Source organism: Corvus moneduloides, chromosome Z, assembly GCF_009650955.1.
Source record: "Corvus moneduloides isolate bCorMon1 chromosome Z, bCorMon1.pri, whole genome shotgun sequence".
NCBI classification, from domain to species: domain Eukaryota; kingdom Metazoa; phylum Chordata; class Aves; order Passeriformes; family Corvidae; genus Corvus; species Corvus moneduloides.
The window spans coordinates 29104461-29132190 of record NC_045511.1 but is presented as its reverse complement, the minus strand read 5'-3'; the positions used below and the strand labels follow the sequence as shown (position 1 = coordinate 29132190).

The 27730-nt window shown below is 41.2% G+C and overlaps 2 protein-coding genes across 4 annotated transcripts in view; one reads left to right on the top strand and one right to left on the bottom strand.

The window, feature by feature from the left end:
* Positions 1–1666: 1666 nt before the first annotated feature.
* On the top strand, positions 1667–27062 carry DDX58 (DExD/H-box helicase 58). 2 transcript variants are annotated; one of them, XM_032095423.1, is made up of 18 exons: positions 1674–1962; positions 2055–2186; positions 4017–4195; positions 5551–5701; positions 7434–7556; positions 8378–8491; positions 9398–9551; positions 10418–10676; positions 11386–11548; positions 11964–12065; positions 14116–14273; positions 14918–15053; positions 15957–16105; positions 17370–17460; positions 18171–18341; positions 19896–20047; positions 21868–22014; positions 23680–27062. In XM_032095423.1, exons 1-18 carry the CDS (start codon positions 1857–1859, stop codon positions 23986–23988), a joined length of 2796 nt encoding a protein of 931 aa, XP_031951314.1. In that variant the 5' UTR covers positions 1674–1856; the 3' UTR covers positions 23989–27062. The 2 variants fall into 2 exon arrangements, with proteins under 2 accessions (XP_031951315.1, XP_031951314.1); XM_032095424.1 differs by lacking the exons at positions 21868–22014; positions 23680–27062 and adding an exon at positions 20369–21861 and having other exon boundaries at positions 1667–1962.
* Positions 27032–27730, bottom strand: part of ACO1 (aconitase 1) — a 35960-nt gene continuing 35261 nt past the window's right edge. For both annotated transcript variants that reach the window (XM_032095425.1, XM_032095426.1), the window contains exon 21: positions 27032–27730. In XM_032095425.1, the coding sequence (XP_031951316.1) occupies positions 27617–27730 (114 nt within the window). In that variant the 3' untranslated portion in view covers positions 27032–27616.

Sequence of the window (27730 nt, the reverse complement as noted above, 5' to 3'; positions counted from 1 at the left end):
CCTGGTTTCTTAAATTGGGATATATTAATATCCTCTTGACTTACGGAATGAAAATACAATTACCTGTGGAAGTCCTGCTGCCCCTTGCCTACTCTATTGCAGCAATCCACATGTTGCTCAGGCTCATGCTGTCTGGAATCAGGTTTACACAACAAACCACACCAAAGGCTTTTGTAAAACTCCCTAATGATCTTTATAACCTTTTTAGAAGAACAGTACTTTCCTTATTTACTGTGAAATTGCAGAATCACAGAACCAATTAGGTTGGAAAGGACCTTTGAGATGACTGAGTCCAACCTCTGACCACCTCATTAACCACATCATGGCACTAAGTGCCACATACAGTCTTTTCTTAACACCTTCAGGGATGGTGACTTCACCACTTCCCTGGGCAGCCTCACTCAATGGACAGAAGAAGGAAAGGAAAGGAAGGATATTAAATAAGTACTTGAGAGTAAAGGTGGACTAGAAAGTGAACCAGGGGGATGGGGAAGCAGAGATTAAACGATTTACTAAGAATTGATTTGTTAGAAGCAATGCATACAGCTTGCCCAACACTTATTGTGCCTACCAAAGCAGGACGAGAAGATATGAGACTATTGATAAAGGGAAGGAATCTTGACCAAAGATTCTGTTTTTAACCTAAAGCCAATTCAAACCAGTCTTGAAGTTCGGACTTAGCCCAGGGGCATAAAGAGCATGCGCAGGGAAGAAAGGTGAAAAGTTCAGGATGAGGAAGACCCTTTACTTCATCTGAGGAAGACTCATTTCATTTCGGAGACCCCTGCCCACGACCACCAGACGACACTGCGCAAGTGCAACGTGGATGTAAATGACTGTTGGGTTCATTATAATACGAAGCTAGGCTAGGCTGGTCTAGGCAATGAATATGTATAGGTGTATTGGGAAACTTAATGAATATGGAACTTGTAACCCGATAAATACCAAACTGAATGCAGCTGTCGGTACGCATGACTTTGGAGGAGCGATAAATAAAACATACCTACTTTGCTACTTTTTCTAGTAGTGGAGTCTTTCCCGCTCATCAAAAGGAGTAGAAAATGCAATGTCAATGCCTTCCTCAATGCCCCTCCTTCTGCCCACGCTACCCCCTGTCCTTCCAGTACAAGCCCATGACTCACTGGTCTTGTGTTGGCAAGGCTTTGTGTTGGGCCAGTACCTATAAGTCGTCTGTTTGAGTATGGCACATCCACTCAGCATACGATGAGAGAGAGGTTTGCACGTGGAGTTGTCATGTTTAGCATCACTTCTGCGGGTGCTTTCTGCTCTGCAACAGGACTGCCCCTTTGGTAAGCCTTCTCCTTTGATGTTCACGTGCCTGATCCAGTTTCTAAAAGCTTTTACAAGTGCTTCTGTCTTTAAAAAAAAAAGCCAGGATACAGCTCATAAAAACTTGTTCAGGTTTTTCTGAGGACAAGAGGAAAGAGGAGGCAGGGCGATGGTTTTACTCCTATTTCTTCGCTGTGCTTTTTCTCACGCTGGCAGCCGCAGAAGATGCTGGTTGCAGCCTTTCCAACCGTGTGCATGCGCATACGATCAGTTGGGGCGGGGGGGGCGGGGGGTGGTGTCCTCTTTTTCTTTTGCTAGGGACGGACGCAAGCAGGAAGTAGCCTTACCTTTCTGGACCGCTTTCGGTTTCCGTTCTCCGGCTGGACTGAAGTTTCCTTTTCCCGTCGCTCCCTGCTTGCAGGCGGCTCCCACTCACTTCCTACCGGCTCTCCCCGTACTGGGGCGGGCTCCGCGCACGCAGGCGGGACAGGGATCGGGACCGGGACCAGGACCAGGAGCAGTGCCGGGATCGGGACCGCCGCCGGCGGTGCGCAGCCGGCCTCGCCATGACGGCGGAGGAGAAGAGGAACCTGCGGTGCTACAGGCGGTACATCGAGAGGAGCCTGAACCCCGTGTACATCCTCGGCAACATGACGGACTGGCTGTCCGACGGTGAGAGCCGGCAGCCGCGCTGCCCCCGCGCCCGCCACCCCGGCCCCTGCCCCCTCCCGGTCCCCTCACTGCCTGTGCTGGCTTCTTGCTAGAGGTGAAGGAGAGAATCCGAAAGGAGGAGGAGAAGGGGGTGACGGCGGCCGCCGCGCTGTTCCTGGATGCCGTGCTGCTGCTGGAGGCGGAGGGCTGGCTGCGGGGCTTCCTGGATGCTCTGGTTGCCGCAGGTGGGTCCCACTCCCGGGCGGGGTTTGTCCGCTGCTCCCCGCGCTGGCGCAGCCGCCGCTGCCGCCCGCGTTCAGCCGGAGCGGGGCAGAGCCGCCCGGTGCTCCCGGGACCGGCAGGGTCGCTCCGTCGGCCGTGGGCTTCGGCTGCCGATCCTGTCACGCCAGGTGAGATACGGTAGGAAAAGGCAAGGTGACAAAGTCTGGAAATAAGCCTGTTGGAAGGTGAAGCAGCTGGAACAATTCTAAGTTTGGAGAAAGCCTCATTGATGGGAGACTTCTCTGTCTCAAAGCCTTTAGAGAAGAAACAAGACAGCCATTGTTCTCACCAAATGCAATGAAAGGACGCTAAAACCTCTGAAAGAGAAAGCCAAATGGGTTTCAGGATGTGCATGGGATTAACTGGTAGTGTGGGATAACTTCACTCAATAACAGAGTCTTAAATTACTTTTAAAAAGTTTTTAAAAATTACTCAGTGGCACTGAAAGTCTTCTGTTTCAAGAAGTAAGTAGTCGTTAATAGTTTATATAGATGATTGTTCCACAGTAGCTATAACTACTTGATGTGTAAGTTCCTTACCCAATTTCCTTTACAAAATGGAGCAGAAGAGATTGTGAAGGTATATACATGTATAGAAGAAAGCATCTGCCAGCTTTCTTCTATACATGTATATTGTATCATAGACTCTTGTTGGTGATTTATTGGATACCTTGAACCCCACAATCTCATGCCATAAGGTACTCTTTTTCCATTTCGTCACCATTAATTATGAATAATTATCTCAGTGAACAAATATCACAAAAATTTCTTATCACTTGGATGTAGCCCACTTATCCCTTAAAGCAAGTACTAGGTCCAGAGCAACCTTTTACCAGTCTGTAATAATCCTGTCAACTGAATTTCAGAGCTATCCCCTTTGAACCTGATGGTGTTGAGTTTGGTGTATCTTCAGCAAAAACCTGAAACAGTTACCCTGCTGATTCAAAGTGCTATCCCAAGGACTTGTTAATTGGGCTGGAGATTAGAATTTAGGATTACTCTTCTTTTTGGCAGATGCAGGAATTAGTAATAATTGGACTAAAGACATTATGGTGGTAAGTATCCACACTGCTCTTCTGCTCTTCTAAAACGAAATAAGAAGTTAGGCAAATTCTTTCTGTTTGCCCACAGGTTCCTTTGGGACCCTGATCTGCTTTCTTCCATTTCAGAAACCTACACAGCAAATCACACATGTCCTTAAAATAGACCTCCCTGCCACTGTCTGTTCCAGGACAGGATTTTCAGCTATTTGATGACTGTCTAGGTTGCAGGTGTCTGTACTGCTTTCAGTCAGGGACTGGCTTGAATCCAGCACAGTAGAGATTTTTGAAGGAGGGTGGAGCCAAGGACAAGAGTAAAAGATAAAATGCTGGTGAATAAAAGAAAAGGCCACCAAAGCATCTTGTGCTTCTGAGTAGTGTCCTTTGCTCTGAGAATCCCGTGGAAGAGTATCACAGAATGCAATTCCAACAACTGTATGATTGAAAGACAGGAGTGGATATGATTGCTTGGGTGATGTGACATGTGACATTGTGTGGCTCTTTTTTGTTTTTGCAGGTGCAACTGCTCTTTTAGCAAAGAGTTTTTCATATTAGACATACATATAGTACTATAAAGGAGAATAGTCACTTATTAGATAAACACTGTATGTAGTTCACCTAGATTTTTGTCATTTACATAACAAAATAATTTTTATTTCTCCAGTGATGCTGAGAAAATGTTTTTTCAGCTTGTTCCTACTTATTCTAGCTAAAGATTGAATTCACAGTAACAATTTGTATCTTTTTCTGAAAGGTTACACTGGACTGGCAGAAGCAATCGAAAACTGGGACTTCAGCAAGCTGGAAAAACTGGAGCTGCCCAGGCAGCTGTTGAAGCGGATAGAAGCAACAATGCTAGAAATTGATCCGGTAGCAATCATGCCATACATAAACACGTGCCTGATAGAGAGGGAGTGTGATGAGATCCTGCAGGTATGGTAAAATGCTGGTATTTGCCCAGTTTTGCATCAGAGAAGTGCTGGCTGCCTCACTTGTGGGATGAATCAGTGCTTGTGTGACAGGTGGCTGGATGAGGAGGATGGCTGGCCATGGTCCCCTGGGAAAGGACTTTGCTTTCTTCTCTTTAGAAGAGGTTTTGCTGTGTGGCTACAGCATCCCACAGCAGTGCTGTCTGTGACATCTGCACTTCTCATTCTCACCCCTGTGGCCCAGTGGGTAAGGGGACATGGAAAAAGGTTGCAGGTAGGGAGGCAGGATGGGGTGGTTTTGGTGTTGACAGAGCTCAGCTGTGTGTCTTTGTGAGTCCTGACTCACATGAGGAGACCTCAGGGGCTCTGGAAGGTGCCACATCGCAGTGAAAGGGTGCCTTGCTATGCCTTTGAAATAGACCCCTTTCTGTGGGTCTATTCCAGTGCAAAGCATTCACATTGCAGTAATGCGCAAAAAAAATACAGATTGAAGTAGGGAAATTGATGTTTAGATGTTGCCTAAATTGATTGTTGCTTGTCATGGGATTTGACATACCCTGTTACCTTAACTGTAGAAACTTTGTGTAGCACTTTGAGTTTGGTCAGCACCCAACGGCAGGGGTTCACTATAGTGTGAAATGGAACTTGAGGTCTGAAGTCATCAGTTAAATGCTGTGTCACAGAAGTGGACAGCATTTGCACTGCCTTTGGATGTGAAGCTGTTGTTCTGCTTCTCATTTCTAACTTGGTGTTGTTATTGATGACTGATAACAAGTGATGTTACCAAGCACTCATCGTTTATGACTGGTTAATAATGAGTATTAATGCTCTGTGAAGGAGTCTGATAGGTGTTCTCACTCCTTGTGACTCCTGAGAAGGACTGTTGCAGCTGTTTTGTTTTTAAAGTGACGTTTCTTTATGGAGATATGTAATGTTTGGAAGCTATTGCATCAGACCAAATATCAGGTCTGCCATAATTTTTATAATTTTTTTTTTCCTATTCTGAAATGAAAAGCCTCAGAGGTTTGTGGCAGATACAGTTTATTACAAGGACTTTGCCAGACAGAAATTGGCAGAATAGCTCTGTGATGTTTCAGACCATATTCAAATACTCAAACAGATAGCCTACCTATTGTAGTCGAGCGAAGTTAAGTGTGTGACTACGCTGGGAGAATTGAAGCTGTAGTGGGTAAATGGCTGAATCTTATTATTCACTGAGAAGGAAATGCATTCATTGAGAAGGAAATGATGTTCAACTGAACAGCAAACATAACAAATCCACCTACTAATCCACTACAAACCCTACAGTGGGTTTGATTACTCAGAACCCACAGCATTTTCTGTTTGTGGTGTGTGCAGATCAGTGAATACAGAAGCAAAGCAGCCGGGATAACTAAACTCATTGAATGCCTCTGTCGCTCGGATAAGGAAAACTGGCCCAAAAGTCTTCAGCTGGCATTGGATAATGCAGGGTATTACAATGCAAGTGAACTGTGGAATATAACAGAAGGTAAACTGTGAATTGTTTTTATGATGTTCTTTTCCCATTCTTGTACTAGACAGTAATTTTTTATCAGGAGAATCAGACTAATTTAGAAGGATACCCTCAGACTACTTTGTTGTCTAAAAATAAAAACCTTTTCAAAATTTATTTTAAATGCCATTTGTATAAAATGAAATACAAGTACTATCCTACAAACAGGAGTAAATTATTTTTTGAGTATTTTTCCTCCCAAATGGTTAGGAATGATACTTCAGCGCAGGCTCTGAAGGCATAAACTAGCCTTGTATATGTAATATGTACATAGTTATCTTCTTCCTTCCCTTCTTCTGTAATTCAACTTTGCCGTCTTTTTGGTTGCTTGAGTTGTGATAGATGCAATATTTTCTGAAAAAATATGATTTGTAATGTTATAGTCTAGAGAGTGATACGCTTCTATGCTCCACAGAGAAAATCATGTACTTTTTTCTTTGAGAAATCGATCAGCAGCCCTTACCAAGTTATTATGTTCATATTTTGTAAAAGTGCAGAATTGTCTGTCATAAGATTTTGCTTTTTGAATTTACCTCTCCCTCCTTGAAAAATACCTATATAAGTAGCCTGCAACATAGGAGAATTTAGAGCAGAATACATTATTTTGCTACTAAAAAAAATATTTTAGATAAACTGGGCTGTATATCTTCATATCTACATTTGCTGTCTCCCTAGGTACTTGTTTGAATTGGTTTTTTAGTTAGCAACAGAGATAAGCTGTATTTAAGTGGCTTCTTAAACTATATTTCTTATTTTGAAATGTTTTTATTACTGCAGTCAAAGGGTGTAATTTCATATCTGGAGAATTAATTATTACATATGCATAAAGTTGTGTACATAATTAATAAATTTGTTAAAAGATAGGTAAAATAATACATAAGAATAATACCTACATGTATGTAGATACTATTTTATCTAGCTGGTGGCTATACATATTATTTGGTTGACAGTTACATTCTTTAAGTTAAAGGCATCACTGTCTTTTGGGGCAGCTTCCTCTAACATCCAGCTCAGCAAAGCCAAAGTCAGCCTACTGAGGAAACATTGTCAATATTGGAAGAATTTTGCTGCTGGCAGTTAAGAAGAGTTGGTAGCGGGAATTTACTGCAGATATTGTGCGCTTTCTGGAGCTGGACTGATGTGCAAATGTGCTCTTTCTCCCACTCCAAAAGCAGTGCTTTGTGATCACGTGTTCTGTTTGCAAAGAGACTCTTCATGCAAGGCCCAGGGACGGTTCTTTGAGAAAGTACTAATTATAAGGTTAAGGAAAATTTCTCTTTTGATCATTGTGTAAGATAAAGGACAGAGATAGTCTTACAATTTCTAGATCCTTTCAGAAGGTGGGGAGAAAGGGAGAGCATAATCTTGAATTTACAAAGCTTCTTTGAATTCCTAGGTATTTTTTGTGCTTGTGGTTAATGTCCATGTTACACAGTGACTTCTTGTCACTAAACACAGAGGATAAACTTTCCTCCCAATCTATTGTCTCCTTTGATTTTTAAGGGATAGGTACACATGCATTGAGCATGTGGTTATTCTAAACCCACGGTTCTCTGTGCTATCCATCTTCCTTGAAAAGGAACCTGTATGCAGCATCATTTTATGTAGTCTTTTTCTTCCAGCAGCCAGCTTCTTCACCTTGTCATCACAGCAAATACGTTTTAAAGTCATAAGGATCGATAACATGCCTTCTTTTCCAATTGTATAGATAATGGCGAAGGTGTTGATGGTGAAATAACAGATGCCTCTGAGAATTACTTTGAAACCATTATGACATTTTCTGAAGAAGCAGAATGTGATAATCTCAGTGAAAATCTCTCTTCAGTTTCAGGTAAGACTTAAGAAATTAAAACAGTTTGTGGTTGGTATTTTCCATTTCCTTAGATTCCCAAAGGACACAGATGTAGTGTGCCACAAAGGAAGGTACTGAGGAATTAGTACAAATCTCTGACTTGATTTAGCTGTCTTCTTATTTAATGTTTAAAGGATCTCATGCTGGGCATTGCAAATGTTAGGGGTTGCCCCTCATTTATTACATTTCTAGTGAAAAGTTGTTCTGTCAGCACATTATCAAAAAGGGTTCCCAAACACCAGCCTGTTGTTGATGCACCTCTTCTCTGATTAATTAATTCACACATGACCAGATATTAACCAGTTTAGAGAGCTGAATGTGACTGCAAGGGATCTGTGCAGTGACTGTCATGGCAAATTTTGCTCCACCAGTAGTTTCCAGTTCCTGTTCCATAAGTCTAAACACTCTGACAAGACCACAGTTTAAGAGAGTAATGTCAAAAGTCTATAGAGCAGAAGGCTAAAATAAATCCTGTGCATGTATTTGGAGAAAACTAATCCCCTTTGTTTTCCTTCTGAGTTGAAAAAAGACCAGCTGAAGTAAGAGTTGTCAGCCGAGACCTTGAAATGAGTTCATTTTACGAATCACAGTTGAGGGGTAACAAAAGTATGCCATCAAACCTACACAAAATTCTTGTTTGGTGTATCTGTCCTGTGAAAAGGCTTGTCTGCCAGAGAAAGTTCTGTGTAGAATGCAAGAACTCTTCACATTTATCATTTTGGGTAACAACTATGTGGGGCACAGCATATTTTATGCATTTTTATTGCAACGCTCTTCACAGAAACACTGTTTTATCGTAGAAAGGGTCTATGAGTCTTCATCTGTTAATGAACCAAAGAAGGCTCGGAGCTACCAGATTGAGCTTGCACAGCCTGCCATTGATGGGAAAAACACATTGATTTGTGCCCCCACAGGTAAGGAAACAGACATTTCTTGGAAAAATTCTCTTTGTGCAGATGGCTGTGAAGGATAGGGAATGGTAAAGGTTGCATCAGACTTCTTCAGCCGTTTATTTAAAAGCTGTCTTCCTTGCAGTAGATCCAGGTCTACCCTGCAGTTAATGACCATGGGCAGCAGAGAGGCTGGCAAAAAAGACGTGTCTCTTGGCACGTCAGTGCTTGTATTCAGTGCATTCAGCATTCATTTCCATGTTCTGACTTCTGCTTTCTCACTCCTCAGTGTGGAATTTTCTCTTAAAGTCAGTCACTAATCTTTGCAGATATTTAAGAAATTTGTCTTGCAAGTTGAAGGAAAAATAGGATGAGTTAGCCTGAGTCTCCTCTGTCTGCTCTGCTGCAATGCCTACAACATCAAGACAGCCTAATTTTTCCCTGGGCCCTGGAGAGGCAGGTGGGATAACAGAGGCAGTGACACAGAAGAGCTCTTGGGAACCTGCACAGCAAGCCTGAGGGCCAAAGGCAAACAAGTGTGAGAGGAGTAAGGCTGCATAGGGAATGATGGAAGCTGAAAGGGCCTGGTGTCTATACATAGTCTGATTTGATGTGAGAGCACAGACTAATAGTGAGAAATAGACTCAGTGATTTCAAAGAATTCAAATACAACTGCAGATGGATTTTAATCCCCAGTGACTGTTTAACAGCCTTTACAGACTGAGACTGTGAGAGAGAAAGGGATGATTCCCCACCTGAGGTAAACAAGAAGCTTGTGTTCAAATCTGTTCCAAATGTGTTCAAGTCTGGAAGTGTAACAGCCCCATTGTCAGCTCCCCTTTGTTACAAGGCATTCAGAGGAGACAAGCTACTGCTTACAAATGCACCCTTTCATACTAGTGCTTCACCTTCCATGGTTTTTGTTTGAAGGATCTGGAAAAACTTTTGTGGCACTTCTGATTTGTGAGCATCATTTGCAAAACGTTCCTTCAGGACGAAAGGCAAAAGTGGTCTTCCTTGCAACCAAAGTGCCAGTGTATGAGCAACAGAAAAATGTATTCAGGCAGCATTTTGAAAGAAGTGGGTAAGTGTAATTCTACCTGGTGGCTTTCTCCACAGAAAATAAACTACCCTCTAGGTCAGCTGTGGCTAGAGCAAGATGTAATGGGTTTACTGGTGAGCAAGACTGTTTGACAGTAACATCAGGATGATGTGTAGCTGCAAGAATGGCATTGCCATGGGAGACTTTGTTTGGAGAATCTGAAGTCTGGTTTTGGAGAGTTTAAGCACTAATTGTTGCACATCTATGGAAATGGTGAAAGTATTTCTGCACTTGTCTATGGAAAAGGGTGAGGCGTGTTCTCTCTTGAGACTCCTTTCACCCCTGCTTCCAAAGATGAGGCAGTTCCAGGCAGTAGCAATGGGGTTCCTCTTGCCATTCCCAGAGCATCTCTTTTCTAAATGGAAGGACCCAAACTTCTTTGTTTTTCAACCTCTAGTCAGAAAATGATAGTCCACCTCTCAGATGGGACTGCAAATTGCTTAGAGGGGCATTAACAACCCCTTCTGATTTTGAAGGAACTGATTACTGAACATCCACATATTTATCCTTATAGCTTTGAGAAAAGAAGGCTGCTGGACAGAAACAGTCCAATGATGCAAGGCATATACACAAAAGGGATGTTACATGTGAACTGACAAATGCAGCTTAAATGTACAAGTTCATCACTCCTCAAATATGATACATTTTTGTTAATGGGAGTTGAAAATACAGTTATTCACCCTCAGGTTTTTTTCTCAGCTTTTTTGGTCAAACTGCCAGCTCCAACTATTTGACATTAGTAGCTTAGTAACTGCCTTTCAAGCTTGCTGAAAAGCCCAGTTTTCTGTTTTTCTTTGCCCAGCAAGACATCCTTTTTCACATCCTGTTTTTTTCCATCTTTTTTCCAGATACTCTGTTCAGGGAATTTGTGGTGAAACAGTTGCAAATATCTGTGTAGAAAATGTTATACAGGACAGTGACATCATTGTGCTAACACCCCAGATTCTTGTGAATAGCATAGAGAAAGGGATCCTTAGCTCCCTCTCCATCTTCACTCTGATGATATTTGATGAGTGCCACAACACTACAGGCAACCACCCTTACAATGTGTTGATGACCAGATACCTGGATCAAAAATTTGACTCCTCAGGAAACCAGCTGCCTCAGGTAAGGCCCAGCCTGTCACTGGTGGAAACATTAGAGGAAAGTGTTTTGCAATGCAATCAGCAAAGGCTAAAGTCTTGCCTTTTGTGCTGATCCAGTTCGAACTCCCATTTAACAACAGCTGCAAATGGAAACAGTAGCATCTGCAACACTTTTTCATTCTTGGACTCCTCCAGGCTTTTTTCCCATGTTACATCTTCCCTGCAGCTGTCAAGAGAGACTGATCAGGCATGACAAAGACTGCAGTACTTTAGAGCAAATGGAAGAGCTGAACTGGGAAGAAAGCATGTAATTTAGTAATCTGCTTTTTACCTCTCTGTTGCTGTTTTCTGTGACAATAAAATGGGGCCACCGCCTCTGCTGGCATGAGGTTTTCATCCAGCTGAGAAGACAGCTCTGAATGAGCGCAAAGGATGGGTCTGGGTGTGGCTTTGCTCTTCCTCTATATGATAAGCACGGACAAATACAGCTCATTATGGATTTCAGCGGCTGGATAATTTATTTTAAGTTTAAATACTCTGAGTGCCTTGGGAAGGGCAGGAGTGCGTACTGGTTTTGGTTCTTAAGAAGCCTGCTTCTTGTTTACTTCTGCTGCTTGTTTTGTTTCCATGTTTTTGAAGTTGGTGGCAATTTGTTGACTGGTAACAATGTCTCCTGGTTTTATTCCATTTGTGACAAAGGAGCAACCACTGCTGTTCATGTGTGTGCTTAGATTGTAGGTTTAACTGCTTCTGTTGGAGTTGGTAATGCCAAGAGCATGAATGAAACTGTAGAGCACATCTGTACCCTCTGCTCCTACCTTGACATACAGACCATATCCACTGTCAGAGAGAGCAAACAAGATCTGCAGAGGTTTGGAAACAAGCCAGAAACACGTAAGCACACTTCTTTTTTATTTTCCTGTGAGTTGCAAAGCACCATGATTATGGCAGCTACCCAGTTCACCTTCTTTTAGATTAAGATAAAAGCTTAAAACTAAGCTGGAGCTTTGCTTCCTGATAGCTTGAAAGAAGTTTAGGCTTGCAATCTCTTGTTGCCCTGCAGAAAGGCAATGCCCATATGGGCATATTTTCTCTGCTGTTCATGTACCATCTCTGATTTTTATTCAGTTCTGCCAGTGAGGATTGGGGGCTGCTTTTTCTGTGCACCTGCAGTGCTCATTAACAATAAACTTGACTGTGATTGCATGGAGCACCATGTGTAGCATTCTTCTAAACAAGAATTTGTTCTGTGCGTCCCGAGAAAATATTTTGCTTACTCAGGCCACTGACTTATATTTCTCTTCTCTAGATATCAGGTGGGTTAAAATGCGAGCTCAGAATCACTTTGCAGACATTATCTCAGGTCTGATGTCTGAGACACAGGTGTTGATGAGGAAGATTTACTCAGTGGGTAAGATGCTGTAATATGCCTGTATTGCAGTTCAGTATTTGATTAAATCAGTGTGAATCATAGCTGCTAGAACAGACACTCTTTTTTCACTTCCTTTCTCCTTCATTTTTAGTTGCCTTTAACCAGTATTTTCTAAGTAAGAGATTACAGATAAGAGATTCAAGTATTTTCCTGTAATACGTAATTAGTTTGACAATCATAAATATTTTTGCTTGAATTTCAGCCTGTTACATGCAACTAAAAACGGTGTGCTTTTGACACTGTCAAATCCTTCTGAATTTAAAGAATCTGAAACAAAAGGGCTTGCAACTCAAAATGCAATGGGCTGGATTTCATTGATGAGAGATACCTGTATGTTCTTATTTAAACATTTCTTAAAATGCATTAAACAAATGCTTCACACCCAAGTCTGTCTCTGTTAGAAAAATAAGAAATGTCACAGTTATGCTATTACTCTGAATGTTGTAATTTTTTCCTTACAACAAAAGTTAATTTTCTCACTTGCTGCTCTGACACCTCTTGTGTTTTCTCTGGCCTCTGAGTTGCACTTGGAGTTATTTCTAGGGGTGCCCTGGCCACCTTTTCTGGTCAGCACCCTGTCCTCTTCATGCTTCTGGGTGCTTCTATTTCCACTTTTTACCAGGTCTCCATTATTTTTCTTTAAAAAGCATTTGAGATAATGTTTCAGAGTAGGATCTGTGGAACATGAATATCACTGGAGAGAGCATATGGCTGCCCAAGAAAGGAAACAACTGTCAGTAGGGTTCCAGCTTCAGGATTACTCTGATGGGAATGTTTGCAGAGAGGAGACGCATGATTGTGAAAAAAAAATGGGTCTCATGATCGTGAGATTACGTTTGTAATCATTCAGAAATAAATCGATCTTTTCTGCTTTTTCAGAGTTCCTAAGTGGTGTCCAGTAAGTGGCTTTTATAAAAAACTGGAGAGCGGAAGGGGATACAAAGCAGAGACCCATAGATGGATATGCTCAGGATCAGCCTTGGTCTCTCCAGCTCTGGATTAAAGCATGTTGTCTGCGCTTAGACTGGTTTTTGTACACTGACTGCAGTGCCTTGAAGTTGTTTACCTCAGTTCTAGATTTGCCCCCTGCCCTCGACTTCCCAGATATTTAAGAGTGAACTGTATTCTGGGACAGGAAGGGAGAATTAAGACCCCCCCCCCAACCAAAAAAAAAACCCCAATGAAACAACCCAAAACCCAGGAAGCCCGATCAAAGAACACAGATTTTCAAAATGCATGTTACATTAAGCAAACACTTCTGAAGCTTATTTTGCATCACAGTTTCTCTTTCATGAATGACAGTGGCTTCCCTTCTGTAGACCCCCTGATTACTGAAGTCTGTGAAGCACTCAGGCAGAGTATGTATGCAGCAAACAGGTACTGCCTAGTTCTGCCTCAAGGACAGGCCCTTGGACAATATGCTTCTGGACTATTTAATGAATGAATATAAACTATTGAGTAGCTGGTAATGCAAGGAAAAGTGTACATGCAAGTTTCTGAATACTGTAGGCTTCTTACAGGATAAGTGAGCTCTAATTTTATTACTGAAGTCCCTGCAGATGTAAGTACACAGATCTTCAGTTGAATTATCTTGGGTTAATTTTAGGCTAGCATCTGGGTATATATTGAAACACAGGGAGTGAAGAAGACAGTGCCAGACTCTTCACAGGTGGTTCCCAGAGCTGGACAAGAGGCAGTGGGCACAAACAGAAATACTTAAACAGGAAGAACTTTTTTGCTGTAAGGTGGTCAAACACTGGAACAGGTTGCCCAAAGAAGTTGTAGACTCTGTCCTTGGAAGAACATTTGAACTGAGTGACCAGCTCTAGGTGATGTGCTTTGAGCAGAGGGTTGAACTAAAGACCTCCACAGGTGTCTTTCAGCCTCAATGGTTCTGTGATTGTATTATAAAACTGTTATTTTGCATAGGCTTTTTAGAGCCAATATTAGTGGGAAATGTGTTACCCTCTAGGTAACGGTTTTTATTTGTTATTCAAGATGAACAAATGTTTTTTCCCTCCTTTACTAGATACCATCTCCCAAATCAACAAGAATTACTTTGGGACACAGAGATATGAACACTGGATAGTTTTCACTCAGAAGAAATGCAGACTGCTGCAACTGGAAGATAAGGAGAAGGAGAGCAACATTTGTAGAGACCTTTTCATTTGTACTGAACACTTGCGGGTAAGTGTGTATCCCCTTTCCTTCCATACAGAGTTAGTCATTCTGGTCCTTCTGATACAGGTATGTTCACCTAGAAGCAGATTTTGAACCAACTGTTCTATTTAGAATAGTAGAATATGCAGAGTTAGAAGGGATGCCCAGGGGTCATTGAGTCCAGCTCCTGTCCCTGTACAGGACATCCCCACCATGAGCCCAGGAGTGTTGTCCAAGCACTTCTTGAACTCTGTCAGGCTTGGTGCTGTGACCACTTCCCTGGGGAGCCTGTTCCAGTGCCCAACCACCCTCTGGGTGAAGAATCTTTTCCTGATATCCAACCTAACCCTCCCCTGACACAACTTCATGTTTACATGAGTCCCGTCGCTGGTCATGACAGCGAAGAGATCTGTGCTTGCCTCTCCACTAAGTGAGGATGTTGAAGACTACAACAAGCTGACACAGGCTAAAGCATAAGGTGTGTAAGAGTTGTGTCTATGATACTCACTAGGGACAGATTAGTGCAGAGGAGACTTAGCAGTGCTTGTGTTGTCATGAAAATGAAAGAACACCACGAGTTTGTAACATTTAATCTAGCTAAATAAAATTTAAGTGTGTTCATGCCACCCCATGGAATATGATGCCTAATGCATATGTCTCTTTCCAAGCAGAAATTCAACGACGCTCTCATTATCAGTGAAGATGCCCGCATCGAAGATGCTTTAGCCTACCTAAATGAATTTTTCACAAATGTAAAAAATGGACCATATACAGAGTTAGAGAAGCAACTGACAGACAAATTTCAAGGTATTTCCCACAGTACCTGTGACAGTTGCAGGGGAGAAGAGAGTTTATGATGGGATGGTCCGGGTGTTTTCTTCCGAGTAAGTGCAGTTGTTTTTCCAGAAACTGCACTTTTCAGAAGATTTGGTGTGTATATGGGTGCAACTGTAGTGTTAGGGCAGGTTGGGGGGACTTACCTTCTGGGACTGTAAGCTTCTAGTGCAGAAGCTGAGAAAATAGTAATAATTAATAACAGTAATAGTAATACCTAGATGCTGCAGTAAGTTCTTACATGCCTGGCTTGGAGATAAGGCAACAGTGTCCTTATGGCTGTGCCCCATAAGTAGGGGAATGGTCTACAATCATGGATGCTGATAGCATTAGGTATGCCAACATACACTGCTCAGTGAGCTGCAGTGCTCCCACATGAATCCCAGTCTTCTGGGGAGAAGCAGGTGTCCCTTGTACCCTTCTGATTGAAAGTTAGAGGTTGCACTGTTCTTTGACTTCTGATTTAGTTAGCAGTGGGCTATATTCTAGCCTGTGGTCTGGTGCATTTCAGTGTTGACTGCAATTTTAAATCACTGGGCTGTATGCTCTTGAGTGTCAGTTGTTTTCTAGGAAGAAATAGCAGCACAAGAACTGAGTTTGTTTTGTTGCTGCCTTTTGATGCACAATATATCACAGAAGTTCTCATGTCAGTTTGCTACAAAATGTGAGATACTCATAATTTTGTTTTTTCTGGGGATTTTGTTACATTTAACCAACAGATTTCCCTGCTTACATTCAAAAGAATGGAATAGAAAATGAAAAATAAGCTAAAGAGAATGTGCATGGTGTTCGAAAGTAGGTTTGTGTAGGAATTCTGCTTTCTACATTAAAAAAGGTAAATTTTTCAAGAAACCTCTTTTTTTTTTTTTCTGTCAGAGAAGGAACCAGAGCTGACTGCCCTTTCAAAAGATGAGTCAAATGAGAATCCAAAGCTGGAAGAGCTTGCTTGCATCCTGGACGAAGCATACCGCTATAATCCACAGACTCGCACTATTCTCTTTGCCAAGACAAGAGCTTTAGTCGCTGTAAGGCATTTGTTTTTAAAGCTCCTGAAACAGGAAGTGGGAAAATAAAATGCCTCATCTTATTACCCTTCCCATTATTGATCTGAAATAGAAAAATATCCATGTATTTGATCTTTCTAACTTATTTTACTGTGTCTACCTAAGCCCTTATGCTCTGAGGCAGGATGAGTAGAGTTTTCTTTTTCTGAAAACTACAATACAGCTATGGTGTCCTACGTGATGTCTAACTACATGTCATAGTTGATCATTAAGCCATCAAATTTTTACTTTAGGCCTAAAGTCAGTTTTAACAAGACATGTTTTAAGGGTTTTGGCTTTAAGGTAGCAGTGTTATAAATCAGCAGCTCTACTCCATTACTGTCTGCACATCAGGAGGTATTTATACATTTCTCAGAGGATTCCTATAGACATAAAGAAGGTCTGTGCCCTAACACCTGTTTTTAATCAAGAAAAAGGAAAAACTTTGTGCAGCAGATGTTCTCAGGACTCTTATCACTGGCCTATTTCAAACTTTCCTACAATCGAGGATCTAGGCTGGATGATGCTGTTTTTCCCTTATGATGCCTTGCTCCCAGAAAAGGTTCATGCTTGAAGTAAATGTGCTGCTAATCATTAGCATGAATAGGTTAAAACATTTACTGCAAATATCAGCTGTCTCTGGCTACTGTAAACAGATTTATCAGCTGAACGACCCAGCCCCCCTTTTTATCCTTTTCATCCAGATATGCTGGATGAATTGCAAACCAGAAAAACTTAAAAGCAGGCTAAAGTCCAAACTAACAACACCAAGCATCTGCTGGCAGCTTTCCATTTTAGATTTAAAACAGTGGCTTGGCTGAATTTTGTTCTTCTGTAAAAGCAGTTTGAAGGTGCTGCTGTCACTGTGTAGTGGAAGTCCAGTTTGTAAATAGCAACTACTTTCCTCTGGTCCCAGAGGTGTAGCATTCCGTGTCCTGTTAGTTTATAAGAGAAAAACGCAAACTTTTTAGCAGTGAAAGGCTGCTTGCTCTCTAGCCAGCCCTTAAGTTGCAGGAGTTGGAAAAGTGGAAATCAGTCTAGCATGGTGTAATCTGGTATCGTGTGAGCCTTGCTTTCTCACCTATTAAAAAATATTCTGTCCTGACACACAAGTTACACCTTGCTTTCTGCTTTTGGGTCTTCTTTTGGAAGTATTAATTGACTAGGCAAGCATAGGAAGGATCTACCTTTCTCAAACTAGCATTTCATCTGCACAGAGAATCTAACTGCATGGTTTGCTCTCCAGGCTTTGAAGAAGTGGATAGAAGCAAACCCTCTACTTAGCCACATAAAGCCAGATGTGTTGATGGGTAAGGGAAGTAAAGATCATACAACAGGTATGCAGATTTGCACTGAGATATAACATAAGCTAAATCTGTGGTGGCTATGCTGCTAAAACTGTTCTGCTTTCCCTGTGTTCATCTAAACAGAGGAAGGTCATGCAAGTTTGCTCTTGCATTCTTCCGTATCTGGAAGACCTTAAATGGATTCTAAGGAGATGCTTGCCTTTTCTGTCCAGAAACTTTGGTTAAAGCAGCAGTAATACTGTCAGTGATACTTCTCTGCAGGGCTCTCTTGCTAATTCAAAAGCAGTTTAGAAACTTCACTATCATGGCTTTTTGTGATTAATTCTCATGTTGTCGCTGCTCCTTTTGTAGATCCCTCTCTTATTTTGTGTTTGACGGCACAAAGACATTTTAAGATAGACTGGAAGCTACAACTGAAATGAATTGCCTATGCCTTAAGAGTTAGCTTGGGTTTTAACTAAGCTGCATGGGTGTCTCCAATAAAGCTCATCTGGGAGTTGTGTCTAAAATGGTGTTTCCCAGGTTGATAATTCCTGTGACACATCAACAGAAATCCCTGGTCAGTGGATATAGTATAGACCCAGCTGCATATCAAACTTTAAGTAGTTTTCCAGATCAAAAGGATTTACTAATTTCTAATCACTTAAGCAAAAGCAAATATGGGTATCTTGCTCAAAGAGTTGCTTTTCAAAGCTTTCTCTTCAGTGTTTTTTTCCTGACACAGTTTCTTGGTACTGTAGGTATGACCCTGCCAATGCAGAAGGGTGTACTGGATGCATTCAGAAATGACAAGGATATCAGACTGCTAATTGCTACATCTGTTGCTGACGAAGGCATTGATATTGCTGAGTGCAACCTTGTGGTGCTCTATGAATACTTCGGTAATGTCACCAAAATGATCCAAGTGAGAGGTATGGAATTTCAGAGCTATTACTTTAGAAACCTTTTTTGGCCTAGAAATGACTAGAAATGGACATGAAATGCTACTAACAGGCACATTGGAAATACTGTAGTAATATGTGCATGCTTTGCTGTTGTTCTTCTATGCCTTAGAGCTAAGTCAAGTGAATGATGGGACATGATAAATCTGTTCACAGAGCCGAGTCCTTGATTTGTCTGACTGTTCTTTTGCCAGGCAAATTAGCCATGCTGCACAAGGTTATTGAGCTGTTGAGGACTGACAGTCTCAAGTAGACAGTTACACATACAAGCAGAACTATGGCTAGAAGAGCTATTGTCAGAAATATTACAAATTGTTCTGTGACAATTTACAAAGGACTGCTGCAATGGAATTTCTTGTATTGCCTTGGCTTCTGAAGGCCTTCCCCTGCCCAGTGGTTTATTACCAACCCAGCAACTCCCAGGTACATGAGGCCTTCGCATGTGCAGATGCCTAATATTTAAGACTAAAAAAAAGACACCCTGTTTCTGTCTTCTTGGCTTGTCCAGAGAAGTCTGTCAAGACTTTGGCCTTAAATTTGGTGACTGTACAGTATAGCCAGTAGAGGGGAATGAAGAGCCAAACTAAATACTGATTGCTGTTTCACGTTCCTAAACAGCATAAAACTGCCTGCTCTTTTAAGGGTGCATCTGCAATATTTTATCCTGTTCCCCAAGTAGTTAACATCATAATTTAATGGGAAGTGGTTTCCATTGTACTTACACTGTACTCTACTTTCAGGGTTTGTGTGTTGTGACTTTCTTATCTGTGTCTTGTAATGAAGTAATTGGCCCAGAATTTACTTTTATGGATGAAAGGATAGCGTTTATTATTAAAAAGCCATTAAAGGTGCAAAGAAAAGGTTATGTCAGTTTTAAACCACATACAATCATGATTTTTGTGGAGTAGGAGCTTGAAAGAAAATGTGAACACTTTTTATAACTGAACTACTTCTGAACTGGTATGTGATCCCTGTAGTTTTTGGTTTGCTGGTGTCACAGCTTCAATAAACAGGCAGGCAGTAGACATAGGTAGAAGAGAAGGCACTTGCTGTTCTTGTCTGTGTTCTTGTCAGCACTATATTTCTAATTCCTTAGGTTTTTGTGATAGATGGGGTTTTTGGGTTTTTTTAGACACCAATTAGCAGGATGAAAACTAATAAGGAAGACTGAGATGAACTTTTCTCCTTTATCTTTGGGGGTTTTTTTTAATACAACAACAAGGCAGCAAGATGCTATACAAAAATTGAATTTTAAAGTATGCCTGAAGTCAGCACAGGGAGGCTACAGAAGCAGGCAATACAATACTGTCTAGGGTATATGGTATATCCATGAGGATACCTGGAAGGGGGCATCTTGTTCTGGTTTGTTATTGAAGAATGTTCTTCAGAAGCAGCATTATCTGAATCTGGACATTGCAAAGAAAAGCAGCCATACAGAAGGCCCTTAACAGTATTATGGCAGACCTGTCACTTTTGGACGTGTTGTTAAGAGTAACTAAAGAGCATAAATGTGTTGCTATATAGGTCGTGGAAGGGCAAGAGACAGCAAGTGCATCCTTGTGACAAGCAAAAGAGAAGTGGTTGAGAATGAAAAACAAAACAGTTATAAGGAAGAAATGATGAATGCAGCTATTGAAAAGCTACAGAACTGGGATGAAACAACATTTGCAAGAAAGGTTTGTGATTTGTGCAGTTTTCATACTCAAATTTCAAAGGCATAATCTATATCAGCCTTCACCTACTAGGGCTCTATATAGGGCCAAGTGATAAGCTGAGGGAAGTGTTCATTGTACTTGATTTCTGACAAAGGCTAGGTCAGCAGAGAAGGGATGGTGTGTACTGATAGTTTGCAAATGTCAACTGTACTGTAACTGCAAAAAACTTTGTGAGGTAGAATTTATGACCTGTTGCTTATGAAAAGAGAAGGACTTACGGGTGATTTGAGAGTTGGAGGCCATCTTGGGCAGAGTGTACAAAGATATCGTGATGTTTTGCAGCTGAAAATCAAGAGGGCCAAAGCCCAACCACCAAGGCCTAAGGAGAAATCCCCATTCTTTATTGGATATGGAGGGAAACATAGCGACAAAGATGAAGAGGAGAGACTGAGGTACTTAATGCCTTGTTTGCCTCAGTAAGACCAGTTGTACTCAGGATATCCAGCCCCCTGAGCTGGAAGACAGAGATAAGGATCAGGATGAAGCCCCTATAATCCAAAAGGAACTGGTTAGTGACCTGCTACACCACTTAGACACACAAGTTTATGGGGGCAGATGGGATCCACCCAAGGTGGTGAGGGAGCTGGTGGGAGAGCTCATCAATCCACTTCCCAGTATTTATCAGCAGTCCTGGATAATCAAGGAGATCCCAGGTGACTGGAGGTTGGTCAGTGTGACCACCGATAATACAAGAAGGACCAGGAGGATTTGGGGAACTACAGCCTTGTCAGCCTGACCTCAGTGCCAGGGAAGGTTATGGAGCATATCATCTTGGGTGCTATGCATCACATGCAGATGTTACACATTACATACAGGACAATCAGGGATCAGGCCCACCTGGGATACATTTATGAAAGGTAGGTCCTGCCTGAGCAGCTTGGTTTTCTTCTGTGACTGTGTGACCCGCTTAGTGGGTGTGGGGAAGGCTGTGGTTGGTGTCTGTCTGAACTTCAGTAAGGACCTTGACACCATTTCTCACAGCATTCTCCTGGAGAAACTGGCTGTTCATGGCTTGGATGGGCGCACTTTTTGCTGGGTAAAAAAATGGCTGGATGCCCAGGCCCAGAGAGTGGGAGTGACTGGAGTTAAATACAGCTGGTGGCTGGTATCAGTGGTGTTCCCCAGGGCTCAGGGAAGACTGGAATAAGCCACTACTAATAAAAAAGCTTTGTACACAGTTCTTCCGCATCCCCATGGACTCATCCTGTGTTTCCAGACAAGCTTTTGGAGACTGAACTGTGCAACAGAGGATGCCCAAGGCCCCCTGGCCTTTGTGACATTTCTTCTCCCGCCTCCAAGGCTTGGTGTGGTTGCTCCTGCTTCTTCTCAGAGGATTCCATTTCTGCATTTGGTTCTCAGCTCCAGGCCGTGCCTTGTTGCTTCTTTCTCTGCCTGCAGTTTCTGTGGTCTCTGTAGCTCTCTTTCCGTACCATGAGATTCCTGAGATTCCCAGAGCAGCAGCATTAGTTGTGCTGTAGAGTCTCACATGTCTTAAGTCTTCACACAGACTTACCAGCCTTAAGACCAGAGGGACTGCTGGGGGCTAGAGGGGAGGAAGGATCAAACAGCATAAATGCTGTCCATCACGTAGTCTCATTCTAGCACTGCATTCTAAATTGACAAATGTACCCTGTTCTTTCTTGGTATGAGTTGCCAGAACAAGGTGTGTTTTGTTTTGTGTGCTTTAAGTAATAGTTTCCTAGATGTTACATATCCAAAGTCATGTTTAGGCTGACACTGGGATTTCATTTCATAATGATCTTGATTTTTATTTATTAAAGATACGTGACCTGCAAATGAAGGAAAAGAAACTACGAGATTCCAGGAAGAATGAAACAAAATATAAAGTAGTGGAAGGGAAAATAAATCTTTTATGTGGAAAATGCAAAGCATATGCCTGCAGTACAGATGACATCAGAGTTATAAAGGTATGTTTCTGTACAGGAACCTACATCCATGAACACCAGGGAAATCAGCGTTATTGAACTAATTGCATTGCTTATTAGTGTGGAAGTGGGCTATTTTGTGCAAACTGGAGGAGAATAGAAATTCTGAATAAATCAGTAAAACCACGGGAACAGTTGTGACTACTACTGTACTACAATATGATATTAGTTTATGTTGTTCAAGGTGTGCAAATATGTGATACGGTAGGAATCACTTCCGTTTTCCTGCAGCCCTTCTGATGAATTTTGTGGAAAACCACCTGATCTTCAACTATATAACCTACTAGTGTTACTGCTGCATATTTACTTTCCTGATTAGCATCAGATGGGAAGTCTCTCTGCTGTTGAGAGATTTCTCCCACAGTTTCTGTCAACTGAAAATTATGTACTGGGATCAGCTTACTAACTCCTTGTCTTATGGGTCAGTTTGAGTTTTGAAAAGCAAGGTAAATCATGGTTTCACAAGAAGAGCCCTACAGGTCTTCGATATTATTTTATTTTCTATTCTGTAGGTGTAGTTCACATTGGTTCCATGTATCATAGAGACATTTTGATTGTACTCTTTCTGAACATGAATATTTTCTCTGTAGACAAAAGAAGGCAGTACTCTTTACACATGGAAAGTGGTGATCATGGAAGAGGCTTTTCTGGGCCCTTTGAGCCTTTGTAGTTCTGCTTTTTGTTCTTTTGAAGCTGCTTCTATTTGTGCTGCTCTGAAAAGTGCAGTTGCAATGTGATAAGGGGCTTCAGGCTACAGCGGAGCATTACCGTGTCTGCCTTCAGGACCTTGCCAAATTTTTGTTGGTTTTTACCAGCTGTTTTTGGAATGTGGATGGTGTTCACTACTCCTCTGCAAGAAGCTGGGAGTAGCTCAGCTTTGTGAAAACTTGATTACATTTCTTTGACAAAAAACAAGGGCTATCTAAAGCACCTCTGACTTTTACTCTATTTTGTGCTCCTGTACATATATCCTGTATATATATATCACCTATACCTGTGCAAATAGATCAAAGAGTTCAGAAAACTCTTCAGTAAGTGTTTTTGCTTAGTGTTCTGCAAATAACCCCTCACAGTTTTTAAAATAATCCCTACAAATTGCATTTCCAGGAGGATCTACTATTTTCAAACTCAAGCTCAGATTGTAAATATGCTTTCAAATAAGGCTGTAATTTCTTTAATCTTTTATTGCATATGTTATAAACAACAACTGTACCTCCTTTACCTTGTTAGGGTTATTTTTTCTACCACTCCAAAGTAATTGCATCACCTGTCATGGGAAGCAGGAGTCTCTCAAAGTTGTCCATTGTCTGAATTACTCTCTTAGTTTCCTGGACAAGGCTCAAATACTGCAAACACAGTTTTTAAAAAGCTTAGTAAGTTCGAATATGTGTAAGCTGGTGACTGGGGATACACGGTAAATTTTTTTTGTTTTGATAAGGCCAGGCCTGGGTCCTTCTAGTACCTGGTATTCAATGAATGGGGGGAAAAAAAAGAGCAATGAGCCAAAGGGAGTGGAAGGTGAGCCTCCTGGGTGACAGCAGGTGTCTTAACAGTGAGAACATGTATTTGAGAAGGAAAGGGGAATGACAAGAAAAAATGAGGAATGTTGTTTCTAATATTAAGTGTTTCTGGCATGTTTTGTTTCAGGAATCTCATCACACTGTCCTAGGTGATGCATTCAAGGAGCGTTATATAACAAAGCCCCACAGCAAACTGGTTCAGTTTGATGGTTTTGAGAAAAAAAGCAAGATGCATTGCCGAAATACTGACTGCCAGCATGATTGGGGGATTACAGTGAAGTACAAGACATTCGATAACCTACCAGTGATCAAAATCAAAAGCTTTGTACTAGAGAATGTTGAAACTGGGACACAAATGGATTTTCAGAAATGGAGAAGTATTAATTTCTTTTTGAAGAATTTTGATGAAGAAAATGACCTCAACTCAACATTTTAATGGATATATTGTTCTACTGCACTATGCTGGAGTAGTAGATGATCAATTTTTGTGTATAAAAACTGTTGTTCTTTATGCTAGGCCCCTCACCCACATCTGGCTAGATTATAAAAGGCTGGTAAAGCCACTGAAACCAGTATTTGCTATGTAATGAAATATTTCACCACAGGTTTCACTAGAAGGACAAATATGTGCCTAGGCATCTAGATCTGAATCATTATGGCTATGAGGAACCTGGTCTGAAAAAAAATAAGATCAAGTTGGATGACTAACTAAACATCCAACTTTAGGTGACAGGCAAGCCCTTCAAGAATTGAGATGCGAATCAGCATCTTCTTTGGTACTGCTAACTTGTTGGATTCCACATCCTTGCAGCCAACATGGCTTACTAGCACTTCAGGCATTACTCTAGCTGCTTTTAAAACGTCTAAAAATGTTACTTTTAATGTTCTAGACATAGATATATAAAATTAAGAGAAGAATGTCCAGTAACTTTTTTGTAAGGACGATACTACATCTCTTAAATCGATCTTTAATAGGAAATTCTTCTGCAACAGTAGAAATGCAATAGGGCAGAGCCCTCTTGGGGATTCATCCTTGTGATTAAAATGGTAGCACTTTTTTTTAAATCACTGCACCTTGTTCAAGTTGCTGTTGCTTAAGTTGCAGAATGGGCACCCTCCTGTGTTGCTTAACTGAACAAGCCCTAATGGGGACAACAGTGCCCTGGAACATGGGTGGAGGTTCAGTTTTGATGGGGATTAGCACTTACCTGGATGCCCTGTCTCATGGATTATCGCCTAAAATCTTTCAAGACACTGGGAATACTGTAAGCTTCCTGTCAGAGCTGATCTAGCATTCTTACAAAGTCTAGGCATTACTGTGTTCAAATCTATCCTCTTTACCCAGATCGCAGACTCCCCTGGGAGAAACAGAAATTGCTACAGAGTTATGAAACACTGTTGTACTGCTACACTTTAAAGCACCTGCTGATTCTACACATCTTCAGTGAGTTTAGTATTCAGTATTTCTGGAGCAAAAAACAAGTGCATTTTCAGTTCACCTGGTGTATTTGACAGTGTGGTAGGGTATGTATGTGCGAGAATTACATTACCAAAACACCCGAACTAATTAAAAAAAACCAATCAAACAAAAAACAAACCCCAAACCTAATCCAAGAGTTCAAAAAAAACCAAACCTAAATTTATGAGTTCAAAAATTAATTTAAACTGCCTAAATCCTACTCAGTGAGGCTTGCGGTGTTCTTGTAAAGTGTTGTGTGGCATTAAAAGCAAAAGAATTTTGTAAGTCCTGCTTCATGTTCCACCCCAATCCATGCCTTTTACCGTGAAAGCTGTATGCACTGTACAGGAAGGCTGAATCTCAGTCCTACAGTAACTTCCTCTGTACTTAGTTTTTACCTAAAAGGAAACACGGAACAATGAATAAAGATGATTTATGTTCAGATAATGCCTCCTCTCCAAAAATACTAGAACAAAATATTTTTGAAAATGGCTGGTTCAGCACTATCAGATTAAAAGTACATGGAAAAATCACAGTTCTTAAGTATCAAATTGCTCTGTGAAAGGACCATCTACATGGGGACTCCCAGCATAAAAAATAATCAGTCCTAAATTTCACAGTTTATAGTAGTAACTACTGGGAAGTTGAACTTGAGAAATTTTGTTATTTTCCTATTCCTTAAATACAAGGATTTCAGACTAAAACAACTTTGCAATTCAGCCTAAATGAGTATTAAAGGTTGATGGGATAACACACTAATAAGAATTCAGCTTGATACAAGGAGCCTTTCCTTCAGTGCACAGTGGAGATGGGAGGGTGGGGAAGAACACCAGCACTCTATTTGGCCTCTGAGAATACCTGATTTAAAAAAAAATAAAGAGCCTGAAATTGCGTATTTCTTACTAAGATTACTACCATATTAACAAGTCACTGTTCACAGAATCACAGAACAGTTGTGGTTGGGAGGGACCTCAGAGGTCATCTTGTGACCCAAGGGATTGCCCAAAACAATGTCCAAATGTCCAGACAGCATGTGAACATCTCCAAGGATGGAGACACCACGACTTCTCTTGGCAATCTCCTCCAGTCAGTGCTTGGTCCCTCAGAGTCAAAAAGTGTTTCCTGTTGTTCACAGGGAACATCCTGTGTTTCACATTGCTTGTGCCCTCTGCTCCTTGCTCTGTCATTAAGCACCACTGAGAAGAGCCTGGCTGCATATTCTTTTGTGCCCTCCATTCAGATATTTGTACAGAAACAGCAGAAATATTCCTGAGCCTTCCTGTCACTGGACGAAACAGTCCTGGCTCTCTCAGCGTCTCCTCATGAGAGACACTTCAGACCCTGCAACATCATGGTGGGCCTCTCATGGATGTACTAGAGGAGCTCTGTTGTAATCAAGCAATAGCCTGTAGCAGGTACAGTGCAATCCCTGTGCCCTCCTTAAGTGTCTTCTTTCATAACTATTTTAATAGTTGTTTTTTATCCAGAAACAGCCAGACCTGACTGCACTAAAAACACATTAGGAGATTACTTTGAAAGAATTTCTCCACTATGTTAATTGTTGTGGCAGTTGCTGTAAATACAGTTAAGAGCGAGAATTAGTACCATAACCTTGTTGATCCCTGAGTAAGAGTAGATTTTTTTATCCCTGTAAATATATTCACGTGGCATTGTTGATTGGGCAGTCACTGACTTCATTGAGTGCATTAATATAATTACTGGTTGCTAACTGCCATAGAAATTGCTGACAAGGATCTTGAAATTGTGGAGATTGTCTTCTTGAGGTCACAAAACAGAGGGAATTACATCATGCCAATATTCTGTTAGGTTACAGAAGACTGCCAGTATCTGACTGTATTTGTATTCATTCTCTCATGCAGACTTGTCAGAGAAACTAGAATTACAACATGGAAAGTCAAGACTTGGATGATTCTGTTCCTACAGGGACAATGAGAGGAGTTTAAGTCGAAGTTTTGTTCTACATCCCGATACTAAGGATAAAATGACAGAAACCACCAAACTTTTTAAAAATAAATTTTATTTTATCCATTAGAAATATCCCCAATAAGTCCACCTTTCCACAAAGGCTTAGATTTTAAACAGAGTTCACATTTTTTAAAATTAATAAACAGCTAAATAATTTCAGTATTAGATTCAGATTCTGTTTAACTGAATAAGAAAGCAAGTCACTGTCAGGTAATCAGGAAGGAATAAAATTTTTTTATACTGTCAGTTAATTTCTACATCACTGATATGAGCATAGAACTTAACTTCAGAGTCAAACTAAGTGGATCAAATACATGAAATCAGCACATGATCTGCCACAGTTCTACAGATGCCAGCAGTGTTTTAATGACTTTTGCACTGTATTCTAAGGTAAGTCAACTGCCATACAAAACAGTTAATAAATGCTGTTTATATGGGTGTGTCCAGTTTCCTGATACACAGAAAAATTCAGCATTGTAAACAAGCCCTCTAATAAAATCCACAGAAAAAAAATTGTTCACTTTATGGTTCACACTTCGAAATGCATGATTACTATAGTTTTATTGTGCTCACGAGAAGCAGGCTTGTACCTGGACCTTTTCGCCTAATTTTTTTTTTATTAGGATGCCATTTTCCGGATCATGTAGTTCAGAATGCCGCCATTGTGGAAGTAAGTGAGCTCCACATCAGTGTCAAATCTCATGATGGCATGAAAGGTTTTCCCGGTGTCCAG

Coding starts and splice junctions, on each gene's coding strand:
- DDX58 (XM_032095423.1), top strand. CDS start 1,857: ATGACGGCGGAGGAGAAGAGGAACCTGCGGTGCTACAGGCGGTACATC. Junction 2,187..4,016: donor GGATGCTCTGGTTGCCGCAG/GTGGGTCCCACT, acceptor TTTTTCTGAAAG/GTTACACTGGACTGGCAGAA. Junction 11,549..11,963: donor TGGAAACAAGCCAGAAACAC/GTAAGCACACTT, acceptor TCTCTTCTCTAG/ATATCAGGTGGGTTAAAATG.